Source organism: Delphinus delphis, chromosome 1 (assembly GCF_949987515.2).
Source record: "Delphinus delphis chromosome 1, mDelDel1.2, whole genome shotgun sequence".
In the NCBI taxonomy this organism is placed as follows: domain Eukaryota; kingdom Metazoa; phylum Chordata; class Mammalia; order Artiodactyla; family Delphinidae; genus Delphinus; species Delphinus delphis.
The window spans coordinates 120536053-120555797 of NC_082683.1; the positions used below are offsets into that span (position 1 = coordinate 120536053).

The 19745-nt window shown below is 38.6% G+C and overlaps 1 protein-coding gene and 1 pseudogene across 1 annotated transcript in view; both read right to left on the minus strand.

Moving 5' to 3' along the window:
* The window catches only part of LOC132427352 (leucine-rich repeat-containing protein 37B-like), an 87334-nt gene that overhangs the window by 8292 nt on the left and 59297 nt on the right, over positions 1-19745 (minus strand). The window contains 2 exon segments of the mRNA XM_060014792.2: positions 9744-9862; positions 18328-18402. Coding sequence (XP_059870775.1) covers positions 9744-9862; positions 18328-18402 — 194 coding nt within the window.
* Positions 236-9681, minus strand: LOC132425533 (RAD52 motif-containing protein 1-like; annotated as a pseudogene).

The window sequence follows — 19745 nt, forward strand, 5'->3', positions numbered from 1 at the left end:
CAGAGTCCCTAGGGCGCAAGCCACCCTTCCCCTTGCAAAGGCAACAATTACCTCCTGCCGGGCCCTCTTCCCAACCCCGCCCTGCCCTCCCTGGCCCCAAACAATGAGGCGGGATTTGCCCTGCAGACCCGAGTGGCCCCAAACTCCAGCAGCCCAGGGGTGGAGGGGGGTTGGGAAGGATGCAGAGCTTCCCGAGGAAACCAAAGGACCTGGCATTCTGGGAAATTCAAAAGTGTTAATCCAGTTCTGGCAATCTGAACTCTTCCTCCACAAAGCTGAAGTCTGAGAGACATTCTTGCTCGCTTTGGCCACATGGCTGACAAGAAAAGTAGCTGACCTGCAAATTGAGCACCAGTTAGGGTGGCGAGAGGGGGACACACCTTACAATTATGCGAAAATGTTGCCATTTCCTCCAAACTCTCAGTATTCACGTCTCATTATTCATATACCACTCTGTTATTAGGGGTCACCACTGAATCAGTGATGACTCCAGAACTTCTGGAGGAGGGGTTTGGGGCAGGTGAGCGATTCATTCTGGGAAAGAGAGCCTAAAACCAAGTGAATGGCCCTTTACATTAGCATGGGAAGACTTCTCCCATCCCAACTTGTCCCAACAGAGCCATTAATCTAGAAAAAACTACAGTGTCACTTTTCAGAGGTCTACCCTGTGTGCACATACGGAGAAGACAGTTAGTTAGAATGTTAAAGTCAGCATGTTAAGTAATTTTCTTGAAATACTCTAACTAGCACGAAGTTTACTTTCTTCACAGTCCTTTTCATAATCTATTTAATTTTATTCCTTTTTAATTGTCTGGTACACCTTTAACACCTAAACTCCAAGAGAGAAGGAGCTTCACCTTATTTCCAGTGCCTAGCACATGATGGTTTCTAAATGGAACTGATTCCAAAATTGGCCTCATTTAGGAGTGGATCTGTTGTTATAATCAGGTTTGCAGAATCTTTAGTATCAATACGGAACCCTTTCCTCTCACATTTCATAGGAAGCTAGTCTTCTTAAAGCCCAAACATGGATACGTTTCAAGTTTCCTTGACTGATTTAAATTGATTTAAAATAATTATTTTGTACAGGAAAAAACTTTCAAAATTTTTCAGAACATAACCACCTTTTCTTTCTCTACTGTCTTCCCTTCAAAACAAACTTTGCAACATTGGGGTGAGTTAAATGATCAGAACTCTAGCCAAAAATTAAGCTCTCAATGACACGAAACACATTTTTTGCTCCTTTTAAATAAAAATCCTATATGCAGTACATTAATGTTTTCTTTCAGAAATTATGTTGACAACTTAATCCGTAATTCGAGGCATCCGTATAACTGTTTTACAGAAAGGTTCTTTGGCAAAATATTTAACACAAGATACATATGAGATGCTGAGATCTGGGTAATATACCTTACTTGAAAGGTATGAATAGTTTTTAGACAGTGTAGCATAATCACACTTAAGACCATAGTTACCTTGTTCCCAAATCCCTGCAATTCTATTTGAAGGGAGTTCTAAAAGGCCTGTGTCTTCTCCTGTGTCCACAACCATAGACGTACACTGGTGGCCCTCAATCCTGCTCTCCAAACTTCAAATAAGGGGCCAGAGACAAGGCCCGGGACTTGGAAAAGTCCTAGAAATTCCCTGCCTCAAAAGCACTTTCAGAGTTTCACCTTTTCCTAAGGAAGACAGGGCTGAGTAGATATGCTGAAGTCTTCCAAATCCTGCTGGTTGTTTTGAATTATGGCTATACTGGCTGTGTACCCCTTCAGCTTTTATCTCCACATACTTGAATTAAATCCTATAGTTCCTCTTCGGTTCTAGCATCTGTGACCTCTTCACAGGGTCTATATGCCACAGCTGTTTTACCACTTTCTGTAATAAAGTTAACAAGGATCAATTCAGAAGTTTTCTTGTTCTAAAACTTCCTGTATACAATGGTAGCACCGAATAATTAGACATTCTTTTGACTTCTAAAAGCAGAAAATAAGAGCATTTTCCTAGAAGTTCCCTCATCTGACACGTCAGTTTTTATTATAATTATATGTGAAAACGTATATAAGAAGTATCAACTTTGGTTCAAAAACTTTATGATCTTAGAAATAAGAACTAAGGAATAAGGACATAGAAATTAAAAGCCGTGGAAACAAAAATGTTCAATCACAATACAATTAAATAGGAAGGCATCAGGTGGGGGTCAAAGTGAGTTCAAACCTGGGAGAGATACCACTGGACTATAACAGATACTTCCTATTAGAAGCAAGGCAAGTGCCTACTCCTTGGGACCAAAATTCTACCAGAGACAATGAACAAAGCTTTGGAGACAGAGACAGACAGAGTATTTGAACACTCTACTGGCAGAAACTGGCCCATGTACCCTTTGGACAATACAGCTTTCCTCAAGGCAAGCTAGAGCCACCAGGATTTTTGGTCTAAGGGGTTTTGTGTACATATAAGGAGTACCTTGGCATATTAGGCACAAACAACTCAGGCATTTAGTTTGGTTCTTAAAGGTTGTTATCCAGAGTTGACAGCAGATGGAGATTGTGCCTGATGACCAGATAGTCAAACTTCACTGGAAGGGCTGCCCAGGCTGGAAGGCCAAGTCCAATCCAGGGTCAACTCTTACAAGCCAATAAGGTCGCTGACAACTTACCTAGGATTTCTCAGTCTCTAAGCCTGCAGGGCTGTGAAGCAGGGGAGCAATTCTGTTGCCGGAATCTACTAATCATAAAGTTTCCTTTGGGCACAGCCTGTGACATTCTCACCGCTGTATAACTGGATAGGGAACACAATCAACGCTATTCAATAGCATGACCAGTTTCAAGGCTCACAAAACTTAGCCGATTATTATATAAGAATCATATTCACCCAATATATCAGAAATAAACCCTTCAACAAGAAAACAGCGGTAATAATAATAGTCAATACATTTTGTCTGCTTACTATGTTTCAGGCATAGTTCTAAGCTTTTTATATTCATCATCTCATTTACTCTTACAATATCCCCCATTTGGTGGTAAGCTAAATTACTAACCCTATATGCAGATAAAGAAATTGAAGCTTAGAGATATTAAATACCTTCAAAGGTCTCTGGCTAGAAAAACCCAAAATTGCAACAACAACAGCAACAAAATCTAAGAGACAATGGTAGGACTCAAACACAGGTGTCCAAGGCTTATAATCACTACACTACTCTGTATGATAAGCAAGCAACTGAGGAAGAACTGGATCAAACACTTTCTGTATGAATTGAGGCAAGTCATTCTACATCTAAACACTGGGGACAATAATATTTGCTGTCGTTCTTCTCATAAATGCCACAAAGAACAAATTTAAGACTGTTGCTGTGAAAGCATATGGTGAATGAAAGAATATGTAATGTTTTGGATAACCATTATTTTCATCCAATTAACTTTTCAAATAAGTTTATTTGCTCACTGAAACTGAAGCACTTCCAAGACAATCAAAAAGGTCTTACCTAAAACCACAATCAGCAATTTCTGGAATCCATCTGTCATAGCTTTCTGAATAGCAAGCTTCTGGGTTATCTTCCTTCTCATAAGGAATGATAATGACCCTAAATCCAACCAAAACAGATGAACTTAAAATGCCTATATGAATAACTGATTTCTAGGTTATACGTTTAAAAGTAAAAATGCATCTGTGATTCTTAGATCATTACCTTAGTGATTAAGGGCAGGCACAACACTGGGGTACGGTGAATGTCTCCGTTGCAGGTATACCCTGGCATGGCACATTTTTACGGCTCGGATCTATTCTGGAAGTTCCTAAAATACTACACGGGAAATGCAAACCAAGAACGTGGCACAAATCTCATATTACTCACAGATTTCAAATGGACAAGCTGAGGCTGCACTGCTACAGACCCTGCTCTCCTCTGCATCAAGGGCTGGACTCATACAGTGAGACAGATTTGGTTGTAGTGCAGATGATCTGGACTCTACTCAACCATCACCCACTCAGGTGAATAGTGGAGCCTCCTCCACCCCATTCGCTAACAGCCCTGCTTCTGACTTAAAACCCTAAGCCCAAGTGCCATGGAATCTAGGAAAAATCTCAGTATCAATGAGAATCCCCTTTCTAGGGATCTACATTTATTTTTCTGCTCAGGCCATTCTATAGGAGGCAAAGGACTGGACATTTACACATGAGTTTATTTCAATCTTCAGACAATGATTTTTTTGGGATAACTGAAGGACAGAAGACATCTGTATTTCAAGGATTATTTTAGCACAAAACAAATTATTAACCAAAAATATAATAATAATAACTAATTTTCCCTCCTCCTAAGCTTCTTGGCAGGCAGCGAGTTCTAAAATTCTAAAGTTTAAGGTGTTGTCAGGTATTGCCTAAGATAAAAACCTATATTATCGGGCAGAACAATTCTGCCCAGGGCTTTAGTTGCTTAGAAAAGGTGAGGATGTATCTGAAAAGTTGAGTTTCAGAAAGAAAGGAAAAAAGAGAAATCCCACTGCCTCACCTCCCCACACACACACACATACTGGAAAACAGACCTTCTTCCAACTTATCCAAAGGTTTCTCAGCTATGCCAGCTCAGGGACTCCTGCACTTGTGGGAAGTCAACACCACCTCTAAAGCACAGAAGAACTTCAGGCTTTGCTTCTGAAGTGGTGTCACAATATCTGTATTTTCCCTTTCTTCAAGGTTGGAAAGATCCTGAAGCTGTTAGGATTTTGAATTAAAGGCTAGACTTCAACATATTCTGTTGTTAGAAATAAAAACTAAACTCCAGTAATCCCAGGTAATAGTTTAGATATGCTATCCCTTCAAAATCAACTGAGACTTGCAAATGAATGACTAGATATGGACAAGTATTTTTTATGATATACCATACAAATACTGGAGAAAATTATGGACACCACCATCCAAGTCATTGAGTTTATCACTATTTCTAAGTGGCAGGCCAATGCTCAGATACTTCCATGTGGAAGCCTCCCACATCTCCTCCCTATAGCCATGTTCTATTCTTCTCTCTAAAGTCTAGGAGTTCAACGTTGAAAGGAGTCTGGTTAGTCAAAGAAAGTCTACAGAGTTTACCTTGATGATCCTTTTTGACCACCCATGGAAACCAAAGAAGTAATTTGCCAATTCTTGGCATCTGGAGCTGTTTAGGGCAAGCATATTATGATGAACCGCCTTTATCTGGTGCCGAGACGAACCTAAAGACATAAAAGACCTAAAAATATCACAACCCTACATAGAGATTTATTTTGGATATACCTGAGATTCATCAATACCAATTTTATAGAGTGGTTGTGAAGATTAAGTAGGACGTTTTAAGCAATGAGTTCACAGTGAGCCCTAAATAAATGTTATTTATTATTTTTAAGTCAGTACTTTTCTGCATCATTTCCAGGGCCCCTGATTAACCAGAAAGTTCCCTGACATCCGGTGGTGAAAGTGATGATGAAAGCAACCAAGGAAGCCCAGCAAAAGCCTATTATGGGGCTGGGGGTAAGCAAAGGCATGGAGTGTTTTACTCATCTCATCCTGTAGCTCCGGCTTGAGAAAATGACCTGAAGAGGAGACAAGATGGACCTGCCACTGAATTAGGACCTGAACCTGTAGCACTCCCTCCCCAAGTTACTAACCCCTGTTAGAAGAGGGAATATGTGTACCTTTATAAATGTAAATGAAGCAACGAAAAGAATTAGAGGTTCATCTGCATTAACAAGCTTCTTTGAGAGTGCAAATATTTCCAGTCTTAACTCTCTAAATAACTTACATATTACTGTGGATTTTTTACATCACTACTTCTTTCTTAAAGGTCCATTTCCATTTTGAACAGGGTGTAGTATATAAATTTAGTCATAAAAATTCAAATAATACAAATAAAGTCAAAGCACTGTTAATTCATTATTGATTTGTTTCTGCATCTTCCTCAGTCACTAGTTTATGAGCTCCTTAAGTGCTTGAAGGAACCATATATTATTCTTTCCTTGTTACCAGAAAGAAGAATACATATTGGCATATAATAGAGGAGTGATGGTCTGTTGACTGAGTGAAGGAATGAGTACATAAGAACATGAAGTTACTTTCTCCAACTGAAGCTGCCTGCAGGGAAGGAGAAATGAAGACTAATTTTTAAATGTTGAGTGTCACATGGGAGGCTATGTCCTGTGCGGTGAGTCATAATGGAGCTGTCCTGGACAATTAGGAGTCTTCAGAAGGGCTCTGAGCCACTGGGTAGTAGAGACAGTTGACATCTCGGATAATCTTGCCACAGTTCTTGCTGGCAAACCTTTCCCTTCGTGCTACTGAGAAAAACTCAGATACATTAGGCCTTTCCTTCATTTTATTTTAAGATGTTATTCTCTTTTCTGTATTTATAAAAAACACAGGAGAAAAAGATAGGAAGATACCTGCCAATGAATAAGAGAACACATAATTGGAACTTCCGTGCTGGTGCAGTGGTTAAGATTCTGTTATCCCAATGTAGGGGGCCCAGGTTCAATCCCCAGTTAGGGAACTAGGTCTCACATACATGCTGCAACTAAGAGTTCGCATGCCACATCTAAGAAGCCTGCAAGCCACAACTAAAGGAGCCTGCCTGCTGCAAATGGGGAGCCCACATGCCACAACTGGGGAGCCCTTGAGCCGCAACCAAGGAGACCACCTGCTGCAACTGAGACCCGGTGCAACCAAATAAATAAATAAATAAATAAAATTGAAAAAGAACGCATAAGTAAAGTAGGGAAAAATTTTGGGGTTGTGGGTAGTAAACTAAAGCTCTGCATTAAATAAAGAAATCTAATACGAATGCCCTTTCCTCTCAGCTCTATAGTGACTTGGAGAACCTTTTCTTCATAACTCTATCAGAGACGGGCTTTATGCTGTGAAAACCTCACAACCTACACTTATGGAATGGTCTTAATGTCCAATATAAGAAAAGAACTCATTACTCACAATTGATACCAAGTAACTGTTGCATAATCTTTCCAGGACCATCTGTAATATCTGAGTGGTACGTGAAATGGTAGCAGGGTCCGCAAATTAAAGAATGTCTGACACAAAATCATTTCAATCCCGGGGACTAGAGCCAGGATTGAAGAGGGTGTTAAACAGGGTACAGAAGTGGGAGGTAGTGTACCTGGAGTCACATCTGAGGAGAGTTCTCAGATTCAATAAAGGTGAAATCAATGAGTATAGAAATATGGATGAGAAGAGGCAGCAAGGTCAGTAGGAAGTAGCTGGAGCAAGAAGCCAATCAGAGAAGACACACAATTATACAGGGAAAGGTCTGGGAAATCTAAGCCTCACTCACTTATTCAGAGGAATTGAAAAGGTCCTTAACATAATGAAATGTTAATTCTGGGGAACTAAAATTGGATGGCATGTTAATATGGAATAAGGTTTCTACAATGCATTAAAGAATATTTAACCATTTTCTGGAATCTGAAGTGAGTTCTTAATAGGCAGTTTGAGAGTGATGAGGATGATGAAGCCTCCTTTATCTTACATCTGACAAAAGTTTGTCAAGCTCGGGACTTCGCTGTTGGCACACTGGTTAAGAGTCTGGGTGCCAACGCAGGGGACAAGGGTTCGATCTTTGTCCGTGAAGATCCCACATGCCGCAGAGCAACTAATCCCGTGTGCCACAACTACTGAGCCTGTGCTCTAGAGCTCGTGAGGCACAACTACTGAAGCCCGCATGCCTAGAACCCGTGCTCCGCAACAAGAGAGGCCGTCGCGATGAGAAGCCCACGCACCACAACGAAGAGCAAACTCTGCTTGCCGCAAATAGAGAAAGCTGGCATGCAGCAACAAGACCCAACGCAGCCAAAAATAAATAAATAAATTTATTAATTAATTTAAAAAATTTTTGTCAACCTCACACATTTAAAATCCACATAAATGTATATATAAGGAAGATTCTTGTGAAGATTTCTTAAATTAAGGGGCAGCATAAAATGACATGGGGTTTAACATCAGTTAAGTTAGGGTTTGGCCTCTAGTTTCCACATTTACTGTCATGAACCTTCAGTAAGTCACTTAACCATCCTGAGTTCGAGTTTCTTCATCTAAAATAAAAGAAAAAAACAACTGGGGAACTGGGGGATCAGTGGAGCATTGCATGTGAGAGCATTCTGTACACCGCAGTGCTGTACAAACGCTAGTCGTTTTTTTTTTTTTTTTTCTTTCCCCTTGGGATCTTAGTTCCCAGACCAGGGATTCAACCCGGGCCTTCAGCAGTGAAAGTGCACAGTCCTAACCACTGGACCACCAGGGATTTCCAGATGGCCTATTAGTTTTAAATTCAGCACTTCATCCCAGTAGAGCGAGGAATTCCACATTTGGACCCACCTTCACTGGAGATGTGTGAAAAAGCTGCTTCTGGTCCCTGCCTTTTGGGCTCTGTGGGCATCCCTTGCTGAATAAAACTTGATGATGGCAGAGAACCCAGGACAGCCCACTGCTGAGTTTGGGAAGACTCAGACAGAATACAGAAGGCCAAACCAGGAGAAGACTGTGAACAGAGAATGCTCTAGGGTGGTCTCACACTAAGAAAGTGCAGTAAATTTCAGGCCCAGGAAACCAAACCGCCCATTCCCTTATATTCCCCCAGCCCTTCGCCACAGGTAACTGTGGTGAGCCTGCTACTCCAAACACTTATCATTTCATGAACAAGTTCCCTCTGAAATCCTAAGCTTTGAGATGCATTAGGAGGCAATGCCTTCTGTTGGGGACTAACTCTCAAAAATCTATGGGGGCGAGCTGACTGCTCAGGTCGTCTCTAGAACTAAGATTCCTCTCAGCGGAGACCACAGGCAGATGAGGTACTGAAGCAGTACCCCGGGGCGCCCAGTTACTGGGGCGCGGGGCGGCCTCCTCCACCCTTCCCTCCCCTCCGGCTCGGCTCAATTGCAAAGCCTCGGGGGTGGGTCCAGAGCTCAGCTCCCACACCAGCAAGGTTTTGTCACCCCCGATGGGAAGCGCAAAAAGTACCAATTGCACCAATCCACCGTCACCGCACGTGCGCTGCTCGGGGCGCAAGCGGACTACGCTTGCACATAAGCACGCGCGCTTTTCAAATACTTAGTGCCAATAAATCTAATATATAGAAAAAGAGTTGAAAGCCCCTGAGTGTTTTGTGGATAGAAAAGCGTGAGATTCAGAGCAAGTTCAGAGCTTGACAGCCAAAGAATAAACTAGCTCTCCATTCCATTAGAAGGGCTAGGTAGCAGCTTCTGCTTATGGAACCAGAAACTCTCAGGCTCCAAAGAGGACATAAAACAGCATCGCTTGTACTCTTTATAAAATTGCAGAAACAAACAAAAATATATTTACACCTGTCCTGTAAGACAAAGGGTACTTGAGACCTAATGTATATAAAATCAGTTTACAAACTGTGATGTACTATATCAATAAGTTCTCATTTGCACAGAGCACAGCATAGGATATGAGGCCATTAATGTTAATTCCCTTCCCTCATCCATTCCTTTCTCTTGTCCCTTTATGTATGCGGATCAGTTACATTATTAAGCTGACAATGTAACTGAGCTATTATTAGCTTAATAATGTAACCAAGAATCTGATTTTTAGCAAAGGGGTAGTTCTTAGAAACTTAGGGAGCTGGAACTCTGAAAGTATGAATTGAAATAATGCAATTACATCATGAATTTTAACATTTATCATCATTGATTAAAAATAAAAATATTAAATAATTAAAAATTTATTATCCCACAATTGAGACTCACCACAACGTGTGACGTCTGTCAGGCATTCACTGTCACAACGCAGCTTGACTGTCTTTCAGACAACCTCAATGGTATTTTTAAATTGGCAGAGGCAGCAGGCCATACGGCTAGGTAAGATCCTATAAATGGAAACACAGGTAATTAAATTCGTGGTAAAAGAGTTACTTGAGAAGGTAGAAGAGGTAGGCCAAGGCCACCACAGACCAGTGCAAAAAGAAGTTCTTGGGGCGTATGGACTGCAGAACTGGATAGGGGCCGGTTGGCCAATTGCTGCTCTTGACTGTTGTAAATAAATATAGAGGAGGAGAGAGGTGCCCAACAGAAGGATTAGGATGGCAGTAGGTATGGTATGCCTCGAAAAAAGGGAATAGGGATTAGCATTGGGTGACACTGATCTGTAGTTTAAATCCGAAGTATCTCTTTCCAACCCGAAAGCCTCACTTTGGGTTGAGAGTACACAGGAAGAAGGCACACTTCTAAGAAGAGTCTGAATAAGACCGCACCTTCTGGAGTCCCTTTCTCAGGTCCTATTTGTGAGTAGTAATATATTAGAAATTATTCTAGTAATAGAAAAGTAGTAATAGAAAAGCATCGTGTGGTTAAACAATAACAGAGGTCGCTTTGGCCAAATCTGGACAAAAGGAACATTCCAAAGAATAACATTATCATTATAATAAGTTATAACATACTTAACTTAAAAAAAAGCACATGAGTTCATAATGATACTCAAAATGAAAGTGGGGGGGGGCTCTTCATTATAGAATAATGTCAGCTAATAAATGGAAAAGGAAAGATAGAATTAGGAAAGTGTCATTTGGCAACTATCAATGTAATAATCGATTCAGACAAGGATTATCATTGATGCACATTTATGTGAAGAGTTGTTTGAAAGTAGGATCTTCACTGATCCCAAACTTTCACCCCACATATTATTTTTCAATTACCAAGGGGAAAAATAACTTTACAATGGAGAGATATGGAAGATACCACCTTAATCAAGTGATCAAACTTAGCACTGGGCCACCTGAAGTGATGAAGTATGAAGGTTACATCACCTATATAGTATTCTTCCCCAAAAAGTTTACTTTGAATCTAATGAGGAAACGGACAAATCCAGATTGTTGGGCAATTTATAAGACAACTGGCTTAGCCTCTTCAAAAATGCCAATGTCATAAAAGACCAAGAAAAAAAATAGCAGGGAAATATTGTAGATTAAAGGAAACAAAGACAAGACATGCAATGCCTAATCTTATTTGGACCCTGTATCAAAGCAAAACACACTTAAGGAATGTTATTGGATTCTGGCCAAGATGAAGTAACAAGGACCAATTTAACCTTGCACCTGAAGCAATGAAAAAATAAGACAGAACATATGAAAAAACACTTTTCAAGAAACTGGACCTCAGGCAATAAAGTTCAGTAATCCTCACGAGTTGGGAAATAAATGAAGTGATCCCTATAATTGCCCTAACTTACTTCTCTGAGAGAGTTTCCAGGTCACGGTACAGGGAAGAGAAGTCCAGGCAGAGACTGGTGGACTCCCAAACTGACGAAATGGAGCTGACAGTCTGGGAAAACCAAGGTAACTAGAGTTCAAAAAGCAGAGTATCAGGGCTTTCCTGGTGGCGCGGTGGTTGAGAGTCCACCTGCTAAGGCAGGGGACACGGTTCATGCCCCGATCTGGGAAGATCCCACATGCCGGGCTGGGCCCGTGAGCCATGGCCACTGAGCCTGCACGTCCGGAGCCTGTGCTCCGCAACGGGAGAGGCCACAACAGTGAGAGGCCCGTGTACCACAAAAAAAAAAAAAAAAAAAAAGCAGAGTATCAGAGACAAAAGAAGTGCACAGACAAAGAAGTCTGCAGATATGCAGAGGGATCTCTTGAGAATTCAACAAAGTATTTGTCAGTACATTTGTGGGAGGAATTACTTGATGCCAGGAAAAGGACCACATGAAAGGATTAATAATAAGAATAACTGGATATCACACAAGGTTGTAGGAATAGTACCTGTTCTTACAAGTCAGACTGGAAAACCTCATGATACTCAGAAAAGACCTGTCTCAGTAGTTGCAAATAATGTGCGCCAGACTAAAGGCTACTTGGACTCCTACCCAACGAATCTTAAAAGCTAGACCTAAAAGAATAAAATTGTTTTGAGTAACTTAATTTCACCCAAAACAAAGCCCAAGCATTTTATAGGAATATAAATATATATATCACACAATAAACTAAAACTCACAATATCTGGGATCATATGAAAAATTGCCAAGCATGCAAAGAAGTAGAAAAATATGCCCCATAGTGAGGAGAACTAACCCATAACCTATATAGATGTTAGAATTCGCAGAAAAGAACATTTAAAAAGTTATTATACCTGAAGTAAAGTTATTATAACTGTATTTCATATGTGAAAAAACCTAGACTAAAAACTGAAAATGTTAAGTACAGGCATGGAAAAGGTAAAACAGACCAAAATTGAGCTTCTAGAGATTAAAAGCAATGTCTAAATGAAAAAGATATTGAAAGGTTAATGGCTGATTAGACACTGCAGAAGAAAGGGTCACTGAACATTAAGGCATAGTAGGAGAAACTATCCAAAATGAAACAAAAAGAGTAACAAAACTAAACATCAACAAAACTTAATAGAGCATCAGTGAGCTGTGCAACAACTTCAAGTGGCCTAATACATGTGTACTTAGAGTCCATGAAGGAGAGGAGAAATGCAAACATTTGAAGAAATAATAGCCAAAATGTTTCCAAAATGGTAAACACTATAAAGCCACAAAGTCAAGAAGATCAATGAACTTTAAGCATAAGAAACATGGACAAAACTACACCAAGGCACAAAAAATAATCAAATTGCTCAAAACCAGCAATAAAGAGAAAAATTTAAAAGTAGCAAGAGGAAAAAACTATACACTACATACAGAGGAACAAAGATAACAATGACAGCAGAATTTTTGTTGGAAACAATGTAAATGAGAACTCAGTGGAATAACATCTTTAAAGTAGTGAATTGAATTCTATCAAGCTAGAATTCTATACCCAAATATGTCAAAACAAAAGCAAAATAAAGACTGTCTCAGACATACAAAAGCTAAAAGAATTCATTACTAGTAGACTTTCACTTTAAGAAATGTTAAAAGAAGTATTTTCAAGCAGAAGAAAAATGACATCAGATTGGAATATGGATCTACATAAAAGATTAAGAATACAGGAATAGGGACTTCCCTGGTTGTTCAGTGTTTAAAAATCTGCCTGCCAATGCAGGGGTCATGGGTTCGGTCCCTGTTTCGGGAAGATTCCACATGCCACGGAGCAACTAAGCCTGTACCTCACAACTACTGAGCCTGCACTCAAGAGCCTGTGTGCCACAACTACTGAAGCCCATGCACCTAGAGCCTGTGCTCTGCAACAAGAGAAGACATCCAGTGAGAAGCGGGTGTACCACAATGAAGAGTAGGCCCCGCAAAAAAAAAAAAAAAAAAAAATAGAATACAGCTATTAAAGAAATTGGATGTGCTGTTTAGAACCTTCCAACAAAGAAAGCTTCAAGTCCAGGTGGCTTAGCTGATAAATTCTACCAAACATTTAAGGAATAAAATAATGTCAATTCTACACAAACTCTACCAGAAAGTTGAAGAGAACGGAATATTTCCCAACTTATTTATAAGGCCAACTTTCACCGTATCAAGATTAGACAATGACATTGCAAGAAAACTATAGACCAGTATCTCTCATGAACACAGAGGCAAAAATTCTTAACAAAATTTTAGCATATCAAATCCAGTATTATATAAAAAGATGATACATCATGTCCAATTGGGTTTATCTCAAGAATGAAAGGTTGGTTTAATATTTGAAAATCAATTTACCCAACTTAGTACACTAAAAAAGAAAAATCAGGACATCTCTGATGGGGCAGTGGTTAAGAATCCACCTGCCAGTGCAGGGGACATGGGTTTCAGCCCTGGTCCGGGAAGATCCTGCATGCCACGGAGCAACTAAGCCCGTGCACCACAACTAATGAACCTGTGCTCTAGAGCCTGTGAGACACAACTACTGAGCCCATGTGCCACAACTAGTGAAGTCCATTCACCTAGAGTTCGTGCCCTGCAACAAGAGAAGCCACCGCAATGAGAAGCCTGCATACTGCAATGAAGAGTAGTCCCTGCTCGCCACAACTAGAGAAAGCCTGCATGCAGCAATGAAGACCCAAAGCAGGCAAAAATAAATAAACAAATTAAGAAAAGAAAAGAAGGGAAAAATGACATAATCATTGCAATAGATGCAGGAAAACAATGAAAAGAATCTAACATCCATTCCTGATTAAAGAAAAAAACAGCCCTCAGTAGACTAGGAATGGAAGGAGACTTCCTCAACCTGATAAATGACTTCTACAAAACACCAAACATCATATTTAATGGTGAAGGACAAAGTACTTTCTTTCCAGGATCAGGACAAAAGCAAGGATGTCTACTCTCATTACTTCTATTTGACATTGCACTGAAGGTTCTAGCCAGTGCAATAGGGCAACAAAAAATAAGCCATATTCAGAATGGAAAGGAAGAAGTAGAACTATCTTTATTTGCAGATAACATGATTATGTAGAAAACCTGATAGAATCTACAAAATTGCTACTGGAACTAATAAATGAGTTTATCAAGTTTGCAGGGTGCAAGATCAACATACAAAAAGATTAATTTATCTCAACAAACAATCAGAGATCAAACTTTTAAAATACTACTTATAATAGAATCAAACATATAAAATACTTAGAATAAATCTGATAAAATATGTAAAAGACTTGCACACTGAAAACTGTAAAATATTACCGTGGGAAATTAAGGAAGACCTAAATAAATGGAGAGATATAACGTATTCATGGATCTGAAGATTCAATATTGATAAGATATCAATTCTCCCCAAATTGATTTATAGATCAAAATCACAGTAGGCTTTTCTGTAGAAATAGGCAAGCTAATTCTAAATTTTATCTGGAAATAAAATTCAGAATAACTAAAACAACGTTGAAAAATAACAAAGTTGAAGAACAGTAACTGATTTCAAGGCTTATGAAGCTACACTTTCAAGACATTGTGATAGTAGTGTAAAGATGCACAAAAAATCAAAGGAACAGAATAGAAAGTTCAGAAGTACAGAGATGTGGACAACTGACTTTCAGGTTCAGAGGCATTTGAGAGGAGAAACGATAGTCTTTTCAACAAATGATGCTGGAACAACTGAATATCCAGTTCAAAAAAAAAAAAACAACTTCCATCCAAACCATATACAGAAATGAACTCAAATTGGTTCAAAGGTCTAAATGTATAACATAAAACTATAAAACTTCTAGAGCAAAACAAGTGAAAAATTTTATGGCCTTGAGTTAGGCAAGATTTCTTAGATAAAACACCAAAAGCATAATCCATAAAAAAAAAAGATACATAAGCCACCATCAAAATTAAGAATTTCTGCCCTACAAAAGACATTACTGAGAGAATGAAAAGATGAGTCCCAGAATGGGAGAAAATACTTAGCAACTTACACATTGGATAAAGGACTAATTTCAAGAATATATAAAGAACTCTCAAAACTCCAGAAAAATATAGAAAGATTCAAAGATATACATATGGAAAATAAGCATATGAAAAGATGTTTGACAAGATTAATCATTAGGGATGCTAGAGTGAGAAAAAATTGCACACCTATTAAACTATCAAAAATTAAAAATACTGAGCATAGCAAGTGTTGGCCGCAATGTGAAGAAGATGCAACTCTCATACACTGCTGGTAGAGATGTAAAATGATCAAGCCACTATGGAAAATAGGTATTTTTTAAAAACTTAAACATACATTTACCAATGATCCAGCCATTCTACTTGTAGGTATTTACCCAAGAGAAATGGAAGTATATATCCATACAAAGACTTGTACAGAAATATTCATACCAACTTATCTGTAATAGACAAAGACTGAAACAACTCATATGTCCATTAATGGTGAATAGATAAATTGGGGTACATCCGTATAATGGAATACTATACAACAACAAACAAATGAATTACTGATATATAAAAAAAATATGGATGAAGATTAAAATAATCATGCTGAGCTTAGAAGCCAGTTAAAAAAAGTATACACTGCATGATTGCATTTACATAAAATTCTAGAAAATGCAAACAGAAAGCACATCAATGGTTGCATGGCGACTGGAAAGGGCAAGGAACGACTGGAAGCAATAATTACGAAGAAACGTTAAGAAACTTTCTGAGGTGATGGACATTTTGATTGTGGTGATGTCTTCATGGTGTGTATGTATGTGTGTGTGTGAACACAGATTACTCTATGTCAATTATACCTCAAAAAGCTGTTAAAAGAAATGATATTGTATGAGAGAGAATTGGGGAAAATTGAATAGTAACTCTTTATTAGGTAATATTATTGTGCAGGAATTTAATTTCTCCAATACTGTGTGTTAACAGTATTGTAGTTACATAGGGAAATAAATTTTTTTTTTTTTTTTGCCATACGCGGGCCTCTCACTGTTGTGGCCTCTCCCGTTGTGGAGCACAGGCTCCGGATGCGCAGGCCCAGCGACCATGGCTCACGGGCCCAGCCGCTCCGCGGCATGTGGGATCTTTCCCGGACCGGGGTACAAACCCGCCTCCCCTGCATCGGCAGGCGGACTCTCAACCACTGCGCCACCAAGGAAGCCCCGGGAAATAATTTTTAATATCCAGAGAGGAGGACATCTAGCTGACAAGAGAGGGATCACAATTGTGGCAGATGCTGTTGGAGGCTGAGGAAGATGAGGCTAGAGCAGTGACCAATGAGTGATGGCATGGTGAAGACAGTCATTTGTCAGCTGACCTGACAAAGATGGTTGGAACAGACTGCTAAATGCAGGGTTCTTTCCGCATACTAATCTCATGCAACCCCCTCAACTAGCCTTGGCATAACGAAAACTTTCTATTAGCTTGCCATACTGGAGGGGCGATGGTACAATTTAGGGTGCAGTAAGCTGTGTAATGAACTGTCACAATAGGGTCTTACAGAAATAGATATTTTTTAACGGAAAAAAAAAAGAAACTTGACCCTTCCCTCAAAACATATATGAAAATTAACTCAAAATGAATCATAGACCTAAATGGAACTATACAACTTCCGGAAGAAAACATAGGAGAAAATCTTTATGATTTTGGATTACACAATGGGGTCTCAGAAAAAGATTTCTTAGATAAGACACAAAAAAGCACAAACCATCTAAGAAAAATTGCTAAGGGCCTTCCCTGGTGGTTAAGACTCCCAGTTCCCAATGCAGGGGGCCCAGGTTCGATCCCTGGTCAGGGAAGTAGTTCCCACATGCATGCCGCAACTAAGAGTTCACATGCCACAACTAAGAAGACCATGAGCCGCAACTAAGGAGTCCATCTGTTGCAACTAAGACCCAGCACAACCAAATAAATAAATTAAATCAATATGAAAAAAATTGCTAAATTAGAGTTCATCAAACATTTAAAACTTCTAGTATTCAGAGAAACTTTAATACAATGAAGATAAGTCACAATCTGGGAGAAGATATTTACTAAACACATATCTGAAAGAAAGGACTTTTTCCATTGCTTTTTATATAAAGCCCTCTTAAAACTCAATATAAATATCCAATTAAAAATGGATTTTAACAGACACTTCATTTAAAAAGATACTTGCACATGAATAGATACTCAACATCATCAGCTATTACAGAAATGCAAAATGTGGCAAAAACCACGAGATGCAACTACACACCTACGAGAAAGGCTAAATTTGTTTTAAAAACAAATATAATGATCAGGTGACGATGTGGATCAACTGCAACTCTCATAGACTGCTAGTGGGAAACCAAAATGGTACAGGCACTTTAGAAAACTGTTCAGCAGTTGCTCAAAACGTTAAATATGCACTTAGCGTATGATGATGCAATGCAACCCTTAGGGATTTTACCCCAAAGAAATGAAAACATATGCTCGCACAAAACATATGTTCACACACACATGTGAGTGTTTTCAGAGGCTTTGTTCATAATAGCCAGAAAACTAGAAAAAACTCAAATGTTCATCAAACGATGAATGTGTAAACAAACTGTGTTTCCACACAAGTAGAATACTACTCAGCAATAAAAAGAATGAACTACTGACAGGTGCAACAAAACAGATGAGTCTCCAAAGAGACTGGTAAGAGAAAGAAGCCAAAAACAAATGGCTACATACCACATGATTTCAGTTATAAGATATTCTGGAAAAGGCAACATTATACGGACAAAAATCAGATTGTTGGTTGCCAGGGGCTGGTAGTGGGAGGAGGATGGATTGACTGCAAAGGGACATGAGGGGTCTTTTGGGATTTCAGAAGATTTCTTTACCTCAAATGTGGTGGCTACAGAATTATAAGTTTGTCAAAATACATCACAATGTATATTTATAAATAGTGAATTTTGTGAAATGAAAATTATACATAAATAAACCTGACTTAAGAAAATAATAAAAGAAAACTAAAGAAAAACAATTGAGTGAAAATAAATGTAAGAAAAATCAATTTACAGTTTTTCCAATTCAAGGGTCATCATGAGCATGCTTTCAATAGTTGTAAGTGACACTTGTGTTGTTCCCATGTCTCTGAAGGAGAAGCCCAAACATGCATGATATAAAACCCAAAGACAAAAATTCTAGACATAAAAAGATACTTAACATGTGATTACTTCAATTCTGGCTTCTTACTTGCCATAGATGGTAATTCCAAAAAGCTCTCACTGAAGAAATTTAAATTTGCATCATCAAATGAATGACCTTGGTGCTGAACAGCACAATCATTCTTTATTATCCTAACTTTTCATTTTCAATTGCATCTACCTCTTTGATCACTCTTTTTAATAAAATAATGTACCCCTTATTACTTTTTGCTTTCTGGGATAAATAATATTCCTACATGCATCTACATCTTCATAACTATATGTGTTCCTCAACACTGTTCTCATTCTCTGCTGGCTGTCTTACCCATATATATTCTTCCTTAATCCTTTTCTTTGCCAATAACTCTTATTTTCAATAACCCAGTTAAAATCTAAATTATGACTTTTCAGCCAAAGTACTCAATCTTTGACGAAAGCAAAAAAGAGCAGAAATTATCTCATGAGCCTGAAACTGTTGCAATACTTACAAATATTTTAATGCTGGCAATTTAAAAAGATAAGAATCTTTACCTGTTGTCAAAGGATTACGATTGAGAATTCTGAAAAATGGAATGGAATGAAAATTATCTGCATTTTCAATTACTTCCATGAAAGCTTATATTCATTTTTTTTGGTATGGAACTTGAAGGTTAAAAAAAAATCATTTTCTATTTTTACCTATAAATCACTCTAAGAATCTGTAAAACACTCTTTCATTGGGAACTACCCAGGTCTCTAGATGATAAAGTGGAGAAGAGAAAGAAACAAAAAAATAGAAAACAAAAAGTAGCTAGCAAAGAAAAAATATGCCAAAGAACTTTTCAGGTTAAAAACCCAAGAAGTGCCTATGCTGGTAGGAAGCCCTTGCTCTGTAAAAAAGTACTATTCCTAGTGTCCTCCATAATTCAAGGTGTTTTTCTTTCATCTCTACAAATTTTTAAAAATTTCATGATTTAAACTACCCAGTTAAAGACAAAAATAGGGCTAATTCCTTGGTTCTGGAGCCAAAGAAGGAGAGATAAATCCAATAGGAACTGGTGAAAGCCATACTCCCATCACATAGTACCATGTGTATTCTTCTATCACAGCCTTTGTTACTGTGTATGTAATCACCTGTTTACTTGTCAGTCCCCTAGATAGTCAGCAACTTGAGAGCAGGGACCACACTTTATTGTCATTATTATTCCTCTGCCTGACATAGTGCCTAATATTTACTAGGTATTTCATAAATGTTTGCTGAATAAATAAATAAAATTTTGTTTATATATCAATAAAATAAACAAATAAATT